The sequence below is a fragment of the Loxodonta africana genome, chromosome 2 (assembly GCF_030014295.1).
Source record: "Loxodonta africana isolate mLoxAfr1 chromosome 2, mLoxAfr1.hap2, whole genome shotgun sequence".
Lineage (NCBI taxonomy): Eukaryota > Metazoa > Chordata > Mammalia > Proboscidea > Elephantidae > Loxodonta > Loxodonta africana.
In genome coordinates this window covers 194628010-194643981 of record NC_087343.1, presented here as the reverse complement: position 1 = coordinate 194643981, position 15972 = coordinate 194628010, and the positions used below count along the sequence as shown (strand labels likewise).

At 40.7% G+C, this 15972-nt stretch overlaps 1 protein-coding gene across 6 annotated transcripts in view; it reads right to left on the bottom strand.

Moving 5' to 3' along the window:
- The window catches only part of SFXN1 (sideroflexin 1), a 50326-nt gene that overhangs the window by 19420 nt on the left and 14934 nt on the right, over positions 1-15972 (bottom strand). For 5 of the 6 annotated variants that reach the window (XM_023551524.2, XM_064279157.1, XM_064279160.1 and 2 more), the window contains 6 exons: positions 13557-13727; positions 12186-12284; positions 8865-8940; positions 7532-7617; positions 6135-6262; positions 1148-1197 (listed from right to left, as the gene is read on the bottom strand). In XM_023551524.2, coding sequence (XP_023407292.1) covers positions 1148-1197; positions 6135-6262; positions 7532-7617; positions 8865-8940; positions 12186-12284; positions 13557-13727 — 610 coding nt within the window. Of the gene's footprint in view, positions 1-1147; positions 1198-2125; positions 2205-6134; positions 6263-7531; positions 7618-8864; positions 8941-12185; positions 12285-13556; positions 13728-15972 lie in introns of those variants that run through there. The other variant, XM_023551553.2, reaches the window with a different exon arrangement.

The following is a 15972-nucleotide window of genomic DNA, read 5'->3' as shown; positions in this document are numbered from 1 at the left end:
TTTGGCAGAGGATATTGGTGATGGTTGCACAACATGATTGATGTAACTGATTGTATACGCAAAAAATGTTGAATTGGCTAATGCTGTGTTATCTATGGAGTCCTGATTGTGTAGTGTTTAAGAGCTCGGCTGTTAACCAGAAGGCTGGCAGTTCAAATCTACCAGCCACTCCTTGGAAACCCTATGGAGCAGTTCTACTCTCTCCTATAGGGTCGTTATGAGTTGAAATCAACTCCACAGCAATGGGTTTGGGTGTTGGTAATATTTTTACAACGATTAGAAAAAAAAAACTGGGGTACTAATTCAATATTCCATGAAGCTACTATTATTTCTATCCATATATAAACTCACTGCTGTCGAGTCGATTCCGACTCATAGCTACCCTATAGGACAGAGTAGAACTGCCCCATCGAGTTTCCAAGGAGTGCCTGGTGGATTCAAACTGCCGACCTCTTCGTTAACAGCTGCAGCACTTAAGCACTACGACACCAGGGTTTCCATCTAGTATGGATAAATTATTATTTCTATCCATAAGTCTTATGGATAAACCCCAAAATCAAACCCATTGCCGATGAGTCCAATTCCGACTCCTAGCATCCCTATAGGACAGAGGAGAACGGCCCCATAGGGTTTACAAGGCTGTAGATTTTTACGGAAGTAGACTACTGCATGTCTCTCCTGCAGAGCAGCTGGTCGGTTCGAACCACCGACCTTTTGGTTAGTAGGCGAGCACTTAACCACTGTGCCACCAGGGCTCCTATAAGGAACTATAGTATGGATTAAAAAAAAAAGAATAGTGACCTATAAAAACTTCATACACATAGTGATTTCTAATCACAGAAACACATTATTCCAAATTCACACCATTTCCTCATTTTTACCTTGGTAGGTGTCCAACTGATGATGAAGACAAGTGTATAACCTAGTTAAACACAAGGGGGCAGCAGTCTTCATTTGTGAAAGCTTTTTCAAATATCTGAGATTAGAAATAAAATGTTCCCGGAAACATGTTTTTTACTTAGTGTCTGAGAAAGACTGGCCTTCAAATTTGTCACTCACTATTTATGTAGAGAATATTCTGTATAGTTGAAAGCCTAAAAAAGGAATCGAGAGGATTGAAACGATGACAAATAGAACTGGGACTTACCTTTAAGAAGGCTTTCTTTTCCAAAGTGTTCATGATAAATGGAGGGATTGCTGGAAGCAAAGAGAGATCCACTTAAATCTTTATTTAGTGTCTGTTTTCAGCTCACATCCCCCCTCCCCAATAATTTGATTAAAGACTTATTCTGCTTCTAAGCTGCTTTTGCACTAGCAGAGTAAAAAGTATTTGCAATATTCTTTAAAATACTTAAAAAAAAAAAAAGAAAAGAAAAGAAAAACTCTGTTCCCATTTCCTAGATTTTTGAAAAATAAGGTGTTATGGATTGAATTGCATTGTCAATCCTAACCCCTATATCTGTGGTACAGCCCTGATGGTGTAGTGGTTAAAACCTCTTCTGCTAACCAAAAGGTCAACTGTTCAAATCTACCGGCTGCTCCTTGGAAACCTCATGGGGCAGTTCTACTGTGCTCCACAGGGTCCCTATGAGTTGGAATTGACTCAACAGCAATGGGTTTTTGTTTGTGTGTGTGTGTGTGTACTTGTGATTGGAATCCTGGTGGTGCAGTGGTTAAGAGCTTGGGTGCTAACAAAAAGGTCGGCAGTTTGAATCCACCAGCCACTCCTGGGAAACTTATGGGGTGGTTCTACTCTGTCCTATAGGGTTGCTATGAGTTGGAATGGATTTGATTTGTTTTTGTTTTGGATACCTGTGGTTATAATTCCATTTGGGAATGGGTTTTCTTTGATATGTTAATAAGGCAGTATTAGTGTAGGGTGTGGTTTTAAGTCATCTCTTCCGAGATATAAAAGAAGCAGATTCAGCAAGCAGAGATGGGGGAAGACAGATGTCATGCCACATGAAGATCACCAAAGAACCTAGGCAGAGAAGCTGAAGAGACAAGGACATTCCCTCAGAGCCAACAGAGAGAGAAAGTTCTCCCCACAACCAGCACTCTGAATTCAGACTTTCATCCTATTAAACTGTGAGAAAATGTATTTCTGTTTGTTAAAGCCACCTACCTGTGGTATTTCTGTTATAGCCGCACTGGATAACTAAGACATAAGGTAATGCCTTTTGCCAGCCAGAAAGCTTTAGAATCTTGAAGAGAATTTTACATTTAGCTTTAAACATGCAGTAGTACAAGCATCAGGAACTTTTCCCTTCCATATTAAATAAGCAAATGCAAACTTCCCTGATGTTATGGGTTGAATTGTATCCCCCAAAAGTCATTTTGAAGTTCTATTCTTGTACCTGTAAATATGACCCTGTTTGGAAATAGGGTTTTTTGTTATGGTAATGAAGTTGTATCAGAGCAGGTGGGTCCTAAATCTAATCCTTTCTGAGTGGTACCTTATTAAAAGGGAAAAGAGACACAGAGACAGACAGATACACGGGAAGACCAATGCCATGTGATGACAGAGGCAGATACATGTGTAAGCAGCAAAGGAACCCCAAGGACTGGTGGCAACTACCAGAAACTAGGAGAGGGGCCCACAGAAGAAAGGGACATGGTTAGATCACTTGCTAACTGGGTGATCCTGGAAAAGTCCCCTAGCTTCTCTGAGCCTCAGTCTTCTGTTTTCCTCATCCACAAAATGAGGGGAACTGCATCAAACTTGCTGTTAAGAGAGGGCTAGAGCCATTTTCCTAAAATCGTTGTCTCCTCAGGACAGCCCCTCAACCACCCCATTTCCGGAAGCTGTTTTTCTCCTCAGAACTTCTTGGAAAAGAAACAGCCACTGGCTAGCTGGAACTGTCATAAACAGGTCCTGCCCTCCATCTTGGCACTCCAGATAACCTTTAGCTCGTTAACTGCCTCATGCATGGTAAATTCTCTACCCCTGGGTGGGGAGCTAACATGCTAATGAACAAAAATAATTAATTTCCTGCTTGGGGAATCAAACCGAGGCCCTAGGAAAATGTTTACTCATTTTGGAATGCTCTGCACCTGTGAGCATGCCATTTTGTATTTTGTAACTGATCTTGCCTATATAAACCAGTCTCAGTAAGCTGCCTACAAGCAGTCTCAGAAGGCCCTTAGCTCCAAATGTCTCCTTGCTTGGCCAAAAAATAAAGTTGCCTTTCATTTTCCCCAACTTGATCTCTGTCTTTTTGGCCCCAGACCCAGTTGTGCCAAGCAGAAGCCAGAGTTTCCGGCAACACTGTGATGACTAAATGCGGTTACACACATAAACTGTCTGATATGTGGTGGGCTGTGTTAGTTCATGTACTCACAACTTTTATCAAGCTAAACGGTTATCAACTATTCTAGTAATTCAATTACTTTTATAAATTTCACTAGAACTAGAAGATTATGTTTTTTCTCTGGAAACTAAACAGTGTTTAAAATAACTGAGTTACTGGAAAGTGATCTGTTGTACTGGGTGAACCCCAACAAGAGCCAGGACTTTAAAACTGGAAAAAGACAAAACCAAGAGCAAACCCAGGATAGGAGCTAGAACTGCTGCCTCAACATGAGAACTGCCGTTCCCAGAAAAATGTGGGCTCAGCAGCCACGACTGTGGGGAATTCCACATCTCCTCTATCATAGGTTAGGGACAAGCTGTTACATCAATGAGCCTCTGTGTACTGACTGGCCCTAGGCTGTTTACTTCTTCACAGAAGGCTGGGGTGTACTAGCCAAAAAAGCCCACTAGTGCCAAATTCAAATTTTTACATATCCAGTTGCTTTAAAAAATAGCCTCAGAAGCAGATTTTCGCCATTTAGAGCCTGTCTGCATACTCTGCAAAACTGTGCCCAGCCAGCATCAAAACTGTGCCCAACATAGGCAAAGACAAGATAAAGCCCTGCAGTTAGAAAGACCCCAAACTGGTGCTGTCCCTTGGAGCTCTCTGATCCAGAGATTTCCCATTGTGCTGCTGAGTGACATCACCTAGACATGTCCCCCGGGAGTCCTCTTCTCTTTCTCTTCTGGTGCTTTACCCAACTCTGTACCATCTCCTTTTGGAATGTGTTGTGAGGAATCTCCCTCCCCACCCCATGCAAAACCTATTGACAGGTTGGCCCCAATAAATAGCTTTGCAACACTGCCATCTTGTGGTCATATCTTTTTCCTTGTTTAGCTCTGACGTCCTTCAAACACTATACAAGCTGGTCCTGGACTCAGAAGACTATATCCAAGACTGCTTCATAGCCACTCCACAGTGCACACCGGGAGGGGCTCCTTTGTTAAGTCAGATAGTGGGAGTCTTTCCCTAGTAGCAGGAATGCCAGCATAATGTGCCTCCAGGTGTCCTTCATGCATTTTTCTCCAACTTTTGGTGCTAACTCCCACTAACATGCACTCACTGTGACAAAAAACTTAAAAACAGCAAACAGGGCTAGAGGGAAAACTTGTCGATGGTTGATTCAGTGTGCTTCATTTGAAAGCTTAGTTTTAATTGGCAAATGCTATTTTCATTCAGTTTATATGATTAAATTAAACACACTATTTTTTTTTTTTTTCTAACTCCCAGGTACTCTGATTTCTGAATAACTCTGAGAACCTTCTCTAGGCCCCTGGTCTGAAGGCAGTTCTAAGGAGCCTTAGGGGTGGGACCAGAGCTTCTCAGTGGAACTAAAAACAATGTAGATTTTCTCCTTTTGTTCACAATGACTCCAAGCCCTATGGACAAAACCAAGTAGTAGCTTGGTACTCATTAATACCTGCTCTAATCATTCCAGCTTGGTCTGTGTTCCAAGGATTTACAACGGGTACAAATAAATCTTCAATAGAAATTACTCCAATCCAAGGGCTTTTTGAAGTTTCTTTTCAAGATTTATGAAGATCAAATTCTCTCCCTTCAAATTTTTGCCACCTTCTGGGCTACCGCCTTGGTTGGCCCAACCCATCATCAGCTCTTGCCCGGAGTACTGCAACCCGTCTCCTCCCAAACACTCTCGTCCTCCAGTCTATGCTCATCACAGGAGCTGGAGTCATGCAGTTAAAACGAAAATTGGATTAGGTCGCTCCCCTCTTCAGAGCCCTCCATGACTTCTTACCCCTTAGATTAAAAGACTGCAGGACATCCACATTCTGCCTTCTGGGGTTTCACTGACTCCCTTCCTGCTGTTCCCCACCTTGCTCTCTCCACTCCACCTGCCCCCTTGCACTGCTTCAAAGGCAAGGCAAGCCCCACCTCTCTTGCTGTTCCTTCCGTCCAGAACATTCATCCCCTGATAGCCACTTGGCTCATTCTCTCCCCTCCATCCTGGCCATCCTATCTACTTCCACCCCAACATTCCTTATCCCTTTTTTCCTCCTTAGCCCTTGTTATGGATTGAATTATGTTCCCCCACCCCCCAAATACGTGTTGGAACCCTAATCCCAATACCTGTGGATGTTAACCCTGTTTGGCGATAGGTTGGCTTTATTATGTTAATGAGGCCGTATCAGTGCAGGCTATTTCTTAAACCTAATCACTTCTGAGTTATAAAAAGAGCAGATTAGACACAAAAGGAAGCACAAATGGAGGAAGACAGACTCTATCTAATGAAGAAGGATGAATCTCCAAGTCCAGGAACTCCAAGGATTGGAGCCTGGTGGTGCAGTGGTTAAGAGCTTGGCTGCTAACCAAGGGTCAGCAGTTTGAATCCACTGGCTGCTCCCTAGGAACCCTGTGGGACAGTTCTGCTCTGTCCTATAGGATGGCTATGAGTCAGAATCGACTCGACGGCAACAAGTTCTGTTCGATTCAGAAGCTGAAATAGACAAAGAAGGCCCTCTCCCTACAGTCTCACTCTGAATTCAGGCGTCCAGCCCCCTGAACTGTGAGAAGATAAATTTCTGTTCATTAAAGCCAGCCACTTGTGGTATTTCCATTACAGCAGTACTCGGAGACTAAGACAGCCCTCGTCATCATCTTACATGCTATATGTCTTACTTATTTATTTTGTTTGTTTTCTGCCTCTCCCAGTGGAATGTAAGTTCCACCAGGGAAGTGATTCTTTGTTGTCGTTCACTGATGCATAAAGGCTGTCTGACATCTATGTATGGAATAAGCGAATAATGACAAGGTTCCACTGACCCATGCCAGGGGCTGCCATGAGAATCCTGGAGACAACGACTTGGGCGATGGCTTGTTTTGCAGCATTTGCCGACTCTCCCAAGCGGTTCCCATTTTCATCTGTGACGGGAATACCAACTTTGAGTTCCCTGCAGAGCAAAACACATGTAAAGAAGCTCACAAATGTCTTCATGAAACAGCTTGAGATATTACTGTTAGGAAGGATCAAAACAAACAAACAAAAAAACAAACCCGTTGCTGTAGTGTCAATTCCGACTCATAGCGACCCTAAAGGAATGATCAAGTCCCTACTTAATCAAACTTCCCCTGAAGTGTTGGTTTTTGGCATTGACAAGCCTATTTTTTAATACCATGAGCATTTTGTGATAGACACAAAAGTAAGATAACACTAGTAAATGTTTAAAAAAAGGTGGAATTTTTCCAATAACAATATGATTTAAAGAGTGAATATACTAACTTAAAGATAAGGCTAATTCCTATGTTCGTGTGGAACTTTGAGCAACTTTCCAAATGAGAAATGGCATTGTAAGTAAACTAAGTATGCTGACATAGAGGGAGTCACTAGTACACGGCACTGTTGTATATTCATGAACCATAGTTACTAACACTGTAACTCCTATCTTTACTCTGTTTTTTGGTAACCAATCCAAAACCGCTTCTTGTTCTTTCTTCTCCTTTAACTTTTCCAGTTCTAAAAAGACTCCCAAAGATATTGATTAATACTACTTGAAACCCAAAAAGAAAATTCTAGGGAATGTAAAAGAACCTATTTTAGAGAATAAGCTTTCTTTGCACAGATCTTCTTTGCCTAGTCCTACACAACTACATAGAAGAATTAAACTATATTTTTAAAGCTTTTTATTATACAGAAGTAAAGATCAAACTAAACTCCCTGGTACCTATCACCCCGCTTCAAGAATTAGCAGCTCATGGCTAATCTTGTTTCATCTATGGACCCATCCCATTCCTCACCACCAAAAAAACAAAAAATGCCAAACCTGTCATTGTCGAGTTGATTCCAACTCATGACAACCCCATGTGTTACAGAGTAGAACTGTGCTCCATAGGGTTTTCTTGGCTGCAATTCTTATGGAAGAAGATTGCCAGGTCTTTCTTCCATGATGCCCCGAGTAGGTTGAAAGTTGCCAAGCGCAAACCATTTATGCCATCCAGAGACCCTTCTCCATCCCCAACCAAAAAACCCAAACCTGTTGCTCTCGAGTCAATTCTGACTCATAGCAATCCCCACATTATTTTGAAGCAAATTCCATATTTCATATAATTTCATTTGTAAATATTAACATAAAAATTTTAAATGCATTCGACAGAGTTAATTATTATAAAAGAGACTCTACGATCAAGCACAAGTCCTTTCTCAGAGTGTAAATTAATCTCACCTTTGCCTCATTAATGGAATATTAATGCAATTAGCAGCAGCCACGGCAGCAAAGGGGACAAAGCGTCCTATCAGGGGTGAGACATGCTGCAGAAAAGATAATTACAAAACATTATCTTACTTTTCCTGTATTACAGAATGGAGACACTTATTTATGTTCATGAAAACTGATAAGATTTCAGAATGTTATCTGTGTAGCCACCACCCACCTGTCAGCTTGTTGTACTGTGGTGGCTTGTGTGTTGCTATGATGCTGGAAGCTATGACATTGGTATTTCAAATACCAGCAGAGTTACCCATGGTGGACAGGTTTCAGAGGAGCTTCCAGACTGGGACAAACTAGGAAAAAAAGGTCTGGGGATCTACTTCCAAAAAACAAACCAATAAAAACCGTATGGATCACAATACAACATTGTCTAACTTGCTTTGGACACATCATCAGGAGGGAACAAGTGCTGGAGGAGGACATCATGTCTGGTGATGTAGAGGGCCAAGGAGGGCAAGGGAGACCCTTGGTGAGACGGACTGGCACAACGGCCGCAACGGTGGACTTGAAAATGCTGGATATTTTGAGGATCATGAGGACCGGGCAATGTTTTACTCTGTTGTATGTGGGATTGCCATGAGTCGGAGCTGACTTCACGGCAGCTATCAATCCATCTCTATTCAGAGACTGGTTACTGTCAAAACTTGTGTCCTAGGGCTATTTTTATATTTCTAGCATGGTCATACTGGGATAATGCAGACTTATAAGACATTTTTACAGCTCAGTGTGGCTCAGAGAGTATGGACTTTGGGATCTCATAGTTCTGGGCTCAGATGCTGGCTCCTCCATCTCTTCAGATGCACGACCTGAGACTACACAGCCTCAGAGGGGCTCTGAGGCTGGGTGAGCATTTAGCACTTAATACCCAATGTCAGGCACTGACCAGGGTCTTGGTCAATGTTACTGGTCATAACCCTTCGCAAGCTTAGAGGAAGATACAATTAAAAATATGTACCTTAATAACTATTTACCTCCGAGTCGATTCCAACTTATGGTGACCCCATGTGTGTTAGAGTAGAACCATGCTCCACAGGGTTTTTCATGGCAGATTTTTTGGAAGCAGACCACCAGGCCTTTCTTCTGAGATGCCTCTAAGTAGACTCAAATCTCCAACCTTTTGGTTGGCAGCCAAGCATCTTAACCATTTGTACCACCCAGGGACTCTAATAACTATAAGAAGATAGCTATATTATGACTGGAGCCATGTTTATAAATAACAGACGGATTTAGAGCCAGGCAGGTGAGAACAAAATAAGAAGCTTCACCATGGAAATAAAAATCAGCCTACCTTGGTTAGCGCATTAAGTCCTAGAGCTGTTGCTACAGCACCAGTTGTTGCAGAAACATAGGCTGTTCCCAATTCTCTGAAAAGAAAAAGAACACTATGTAAACCGAACGTGTAGATGAGGAAACTTCGGGACAACAGCTCTGAAGAGAGGAAGGAGGAAATGTAAACGACCTCAACTAAGAATGGAGAGTCCACAAAAACACATTCATTATCACTCAATATGTACAGACATCTAGGGAAAAAGCAAGTGTACCCATAAAAAATGTGATTCTTCACATATAACCTCGATACAGCCTAACAGAGGTAGACATATAGAATACGTGTGCATGGGGTGGAGATAGGAGCGGAGCTGTGGGAATGTAGGCACCTACGAACGTAGAAATATGCCTATTGGGTAGACGTTTGTAGCATATTTACTTAAATTAAAAAAAAAATACTTCTCAAAATATTAATATACATACTGAAAGTAAAAATACAACACTGCCAATTCTAAAATTATATCTCACTGTATAAAAATACAGGAAACCCTGAGGGCATAGTGGTTAAGTGCTACGGCTGCTAACCGAAGGGTCGGCAGTTCGAATCTGCCAGGCAGTCCTTGGAAACTCTGTGGGGCAGTTCTACTCAGTCCTATAGAGTCGCTATGAGTCAGAATCGACTCAACGGCACTGGGCTTTTTATAAAAATACTAGAAGTCTCATCTTCAAAATGCAATTAAGCAAACCCAACTATCTTTTAAGAAAAGTTAAGATTCAAGGTCTGGAGGAAATGAAGGTGTGATAAAAACTGCTAGGTGGCAGATTTCAATATCCTTAGTCTCACATGATGATAGCCAAAGAACATGGATTATCAAAAGAAATTTTAAGTGAGAAAACAAACTCTTCTTTCAAGTGACATGTAAGTTATGCTATGATTTTGGTTAACTAATCTCTCTAGCCTATCTAAAATATTCTTACAGGACCCAAATTTTAAAGCCATTTATACTTTTTCACTATTCACAATAGTAAAAAGATGAAAACAACCTAAGTGCCCATCAATGGATGAATGGATAAGTACAATGTGGAACACACATATAATGGAATACTACTCAGTGATTAAGAAAAATGAGTTCCCAAAACACCTTGGAACACGGATGAACCTGGAGGACATCATGTTGAGCAAAATAAGTCAATCAAAAAAAAAATATTCTAATTTCTCATTTTTATGAAATGATATGAACAAGTAAACACACAGAAACTAATGTTCATTAGTGGTTACAAGGAATCAGGATAGAGGCGGATTTATAGTAGTACACAGTAGACACTTGTTATTTTTGGTGAAGGGAAAGGTAATACCGAACAAGGGTGAAGTGTACACAGCTTGACGAAGGTAAACAATGTCACTAAAAAATACACAAGAGAAAAGGACCTGTTGGTAATTGCTGTGGCATATATAATTTTGAAACAACAGCAAAACAACCAAAAAATATATATGTGGGTATGTATGTATTATGTAGGCATATATGTATACAGGTATGTGTATATGTATGTGTATATACAGGCATATGCATACATGTATGCACCCATATGACTGGATGCATATATATTCATATACATATAATAAAGCACATCGGGGGCACAGTTATGAGTATTTCTTAGATATAAACAAACACCTTGCGGGACTGGATTTCTGGGTTTAAAAGATTAGTGCCATAGTCTCATGGGACATTTTGGTCAACTGGCATAATATAGTTCATAAAGTTATGTTCTACATCCTAGTTTGGTATTGTCTGGGGTCTTGAAAGCTTGTTGAGCGGCCATCTAAGATACGACTATCAGTCTCTATTTGTCTGGAGTAAAAGAGAAAGAAGGAACCCAAAGACTCAAAGAAGAAACTAGTCTATAGGACAGTCTACATGAACCACGGCCTCATCTACCCTGAGTCCAGAAAATCTAAATGGTGCCTGGCTATCACTACCGACCATTCTATTCAAGGCCACAATAGATGGACCCTGATAGAATGGGAGAAAAATGTGGAACAGAACCTCAAATTCCTACAACAGAACAAAACAAAAACAAAAACAAGCCTACTGGACTGATTGAGACTAGAGGACTCCCTGAGACTACTGCCCTGAGTCACTCCTTGAACCTTGAACCAAAACTTAACCGCTGAGACTACCTTGTAGCTAAATAATAAATTGGTTCAAAAAAATAATGAATATCATCTGTAAGTACTGTGCTCCTTTAAAAAATCACCTATATGAGACCAAATAGCCAACATTTACTTTAAAACAAAGATGAGAATGTAAGGGGGCTGGGAAACTAGATTAATGGAACCGAAGCAATGAGAATGGAAATGAAAATGTTTACACATTGTGAATAATGTAACCAATGTCACTGAACAACTTGTGTAGAAATTGTTGAATGGGAACCTAAACTGCTGTGTAAACCCTCATTGACAACACAATAAAAATACTATTAAAAAACAACAACAACAGCAAAACCATTTATACTTTCCTTTTGACTCCGCAGATTATCTGTTTAAAAAACAAAAGTAATAGTCATGCTGCCAAGGTCTCCCCTTAATTTCTGCAGTACCCTCACTGTGCTGACCCGGCTGCATTTGTGTTTACTGTTGTCAAGATATATACATCACAGCATTTGCCAATTTAATGTTTTTTTCACATGTACAATTTAGTGACATCAATTACATTAACCATATGGTACAACCATCACCAATATCCATTGCCAAATTTTCTATCACCATAAACAGAAACTCAATGCTTTCCTTCCCTGCCACCCCTGGTAAAAACTAATACATTTTGGTTGACCCAGCTACTTTTGATGTTGGTGGCTGTCACGTGCTCAAGGTCGATGGGGATACGGCTTGTCATGTCCCATAGGCCATGGCTGAGCTGCCTGCTGTGTGCTCTGCAGGGGGAGTGAGCTTGAGGGTGTGGGAGACGGATCAATCTATCACCACCACTTCAATCCTGTGAGTAATGCCAGAGAAAAACAAAAGGACCCAAAAAACCAAACTCAATTTCCACTCATGGTGACCCCACGTGTGTTGAGTAGAACTGCACTCCTTATGGTTTTCCATGGCCTTTCTTCCATGGCACCTGCCCAAGTTGGAATCTGATGTCTGAGAAGGCAGGCTGAAAAAACAGCTATCTTAATAGAAAAGGAAGAAAAGAAACACTTGATTCAAAAAGATGCTACAGAATATTCTGAACAATATAAACAATTTGTACAAATATGCTTTTTTAAACAGGAGAATGTCAGCACTTAATCCCACGCAAGATGGAGAGCTGAAGGAAACGGCTGAACCCTGAAGTCTTACTTTACACTGAGAGGGGCGTCTCCGCTTCTGTTGGTGTAATTGACAACTGCATTGAAGGACTGGTTGACCCACTGCCAGAAGAACACTGCCGGTGTAGACCTAAAACAGAACAACTCGTCACATCACCAGTATCACTTGTGACCTCACGGCCATCCAGAACAGAACAGGTGAATATCAGCAACCAAAGAGGAGACGTGCTGGAGAAGGGAGAATGCTGGGCAAATGACTGCATTCAGGTTCCTGACTGAGGGTATCGTGGCTGAGCAGATTTCTGTCCTCTGAGCCTATGTCCTCGTTCACTGGATATGGGCAACACCAAGCTCAGAGGGTGGCTCTGAGGATGAAGTGAGATAGCATTTGTAGACAGCCTGGCACAGAGTAAAACAAAAAACAAAAAAAATACAATTGATGTTGACTCCAGCTCACAGCAACCCCACGTGTGTGCAGAGGAGAACTGTTTCACGGGGTTTTTGTTGCTGTGATTTTTTTGAAAGCAGATCACCAGGCCTTTCTTCTGAGGTTCCTCTGGGTAGGTTCAAACCACTAACCTTTCAGTTGGTAGCCAAACATTTAACTGTCTGCATCATACGGGCACAAAGTAGGCACTCAATAAATATCAGATCCCTTCTTTTGGGGGAAAAAACAAAAAAAAGACATTTGTAGGCTAAACGGTCCTGATTCTTCCTAACTGTAATCATCTCTGTCTATGCCTATTTGAATAAATTAAAAAGAATTGCTTAATGAGTCTTTGTTTTCTCTCCTATCTCATTTTCTTTTGGGTTTAAGATTTCGGGAAAACTTTAACCTTCTTTCGAACAATAAAAAACCAGCTGCCACCAAGTTCATTCTGATTTATGGGGACCCTATGTGTGTCTGGGAAACCCTGGTGGGGTTTCCTGGTTAGGTGCTACGGCTGCTAACGAAAGGGTCGGCAGTTCAAATCCACCAGGCGCTCCTTGGAAACTCTATGGGGCAGTTCTACTCTGTCCTGTAGGGTCGCTATGAGTCAGAATCGACTCGACAGCACTGGGTTTGGTTTTTTGGTTTTATGTGTGTCTGAGTAGAACTGTGCACAATAGGGATTTCAATGGCTGAGTTTTTAGAAGTAGGATGCCAGGATTTTCTTCCAAGGTGCCTCTGGGTGGACTTGAGCTGTTAACTTTTTGGTTAGCAACCAAGCTCGTTAATTGCACCACCTGGGGCCTCCCTGAGTAACAAAGAGAATGCAGAGGGAAAAATTAAAGCAGATCCCTAGGATTGCAACCTTTATATAAAACAGAGCTAAAAATGAAGTGACATATTATCTCAATAAAATTATACATGTATAAAATGTACCGGAAGCTTCTGTAGTATGAAGTGAACACAACTTACTTATAAAACGTCATCATGCAGCCTGTGATGGTCATGTTCATTGGAACCTGAGCTGACATTCTTCCTATCAAAATCATTTTTTCACCAGTGTCAGGATGAAAAGCTGAATCATAGATGTACTTTGCTCTCCACAGCTCATTTTCTGTAAGACCTGGTGGCACAATTCCTTGTCTGGGAAAAAAAAAAAAAAAAATAACATGGCAACTGTTCATTTTAAATATCTCACAGTGTCCTAGACGCAGGTAGCCGCTGTGTTTTTATAAGCTTACACATCTCTGAAACAACTGTGCCTGGATGGGGTAACACGAATCTGACTAGTACGTGTAGTCAGTAAAATCTTAGTAACACAAAAGCCAACAAATTCTTAAAATGAACATTTCAAACCCATTCGGAAATTACGTGTGATTTGGAAGAACACTTGCCCTGTGTGAGAAAGAAGTACCCAACTCTGAAACAGTCTTTTTTTTTTTTTGAATTACATAGTTAAAAATCTCTTTTGAACTCTGTGAACTCTAAAATATTTTTAACCAATAAGACAAGTTATGGCCATCAAGAATATGAATTCCTTTTTAACCCAATAGTTTGAAAGCCTAGATTAGATACTTGAGTTAAAAAAAAAAAAAAGTTAGGTTCACGTTTATTATTTTTCACCTTATTAATAAACACATGTTCATTGCTAGAAATTTTTGAAAGTTTTAATTGTCCTAATGCAAAAATGCATGAGAACAACTGAAATCACCCAAGCCTTTACTTCCTCATCACCACTGTTAATGTTCTGGCGAGTGCACGTTCAGTTTCTCTTTTATGTCTCTGTGCCATGTGGTTGTTTACAGGTGTCACACTGTACCTGCTGCTGTATAATCACGTTTTAAACCCAATAATATATTGTGAACACTTCTCTGCGTCATCTTTTAAATGCTGCATTGCATTGTACCATATGATCATAAAATAATATACTCATCCTCTATAGCTGGACATTGTAAATTTTTTTTTTTTTTTTTTTGCATTTGTAAAATATGAGGAGGTAAATACCCTCCTGAGTAAATCTTTGCCCACATCCAAGGTTATTTTGAAAGAAATGAGTATATTTGATAAGACAAATGCTATGTAAAATATGAGAGTAAGTCAAAAAGTATTGCTAGCAGGGTTCTGGTTCACACAGGCACGAGTTTATTCCAAATAAAACGTGTTTAAATATTTCTCTGCGATCGGTGGTGGATGGCTGCAGGCAAGTTCTCTCAGTAATACACTTGTCTTAGTCTCATTAGGTTGCCTTCAATAAAAAGGATACTTTTCGTGCCAAGAAAAAAAATGATTTTGAGGTCAGGGCTAATATTAAATTTTAAACAAAATTCAAGTGGACATCTGCCCAAATCATTGAAGCTTTGCAGGAAGTTTACGGGAATGCTGCCCCACATCAAGCAATAGTTTTTAGATGGATCAAGCATTTTAGAGAAGGTCAGGAAGACATCAAAGACGAGCCAAGAGAGGGAAGACTGCTCAGAAGGTTTTGGTGACTGTTTTTTGGAATTCCAAAGGGGTAATCTTGACAGCTTTTCTTGAAGGACACAGGATGATCACCTGGTCTTATCACAAAGAAGTTTTAAGAAAACTGAAAACTGTATTGGCGAGAAAAAGGCCAGGAAAGTTGTGTTGAGGAACTTTTTTCCATCACGACAAAGCACCTGTCATTCTTCGAGGATAGCAAGGGCTGTTGCACGAGAATTTCACTGGGAAACCTTACCCCATCTACCCTACAGCCCTGGTCTTGCCCCTTCAGACTTCTTTTTGTTCCCAAAACTCAAAGAACATTTAAAAGGAACATGATTAGAGTCCATCTAGGATGCAGAATTCTTTGGGAGGGGTTAGAGAGAGGGACTCACTGCCTTCAGAAATGTATAGATCTAGATGGAGGATATGTCGAGAAACGATAGCTACATATTTTGATCTGTTTGTCTAACAAAGGTTTCTAAGGTTTTGTAGCAATACTTTTTCATTTACCCTCATATTAAGACCTGACTTATGTCTTCTGCTGGTTTTCTCTACTTGAGTGTGTCTTTTTTTTTTTTTCATCAGCAGCATCATTACCTTCATCATTATCAGTTATCACTATTTAAACCAATTCTATGTTCTGGTGCCAACACCCACCACTTTGACAGTCTATTTTAATATTTGGTGGAGCAGTATTCCTCATTCCATTACTCTTCTTTTCCTTCTTTCCTCCCAAGTGCTTAACTCAATTTATTCTTCCAGATAAACCTTAGACTCATTTTGGCAGTTTACAGGCAATCACAACAGTATTTTGACTGGAATTGTATTAGTCTGGAGAGAACTGGCACCTCTACAATGTTGGGACTTTCTATCCAGGGCTGGAGCCCCTGGTGGCACAGTGGTTAAGAACTTGGATGCTAACCAA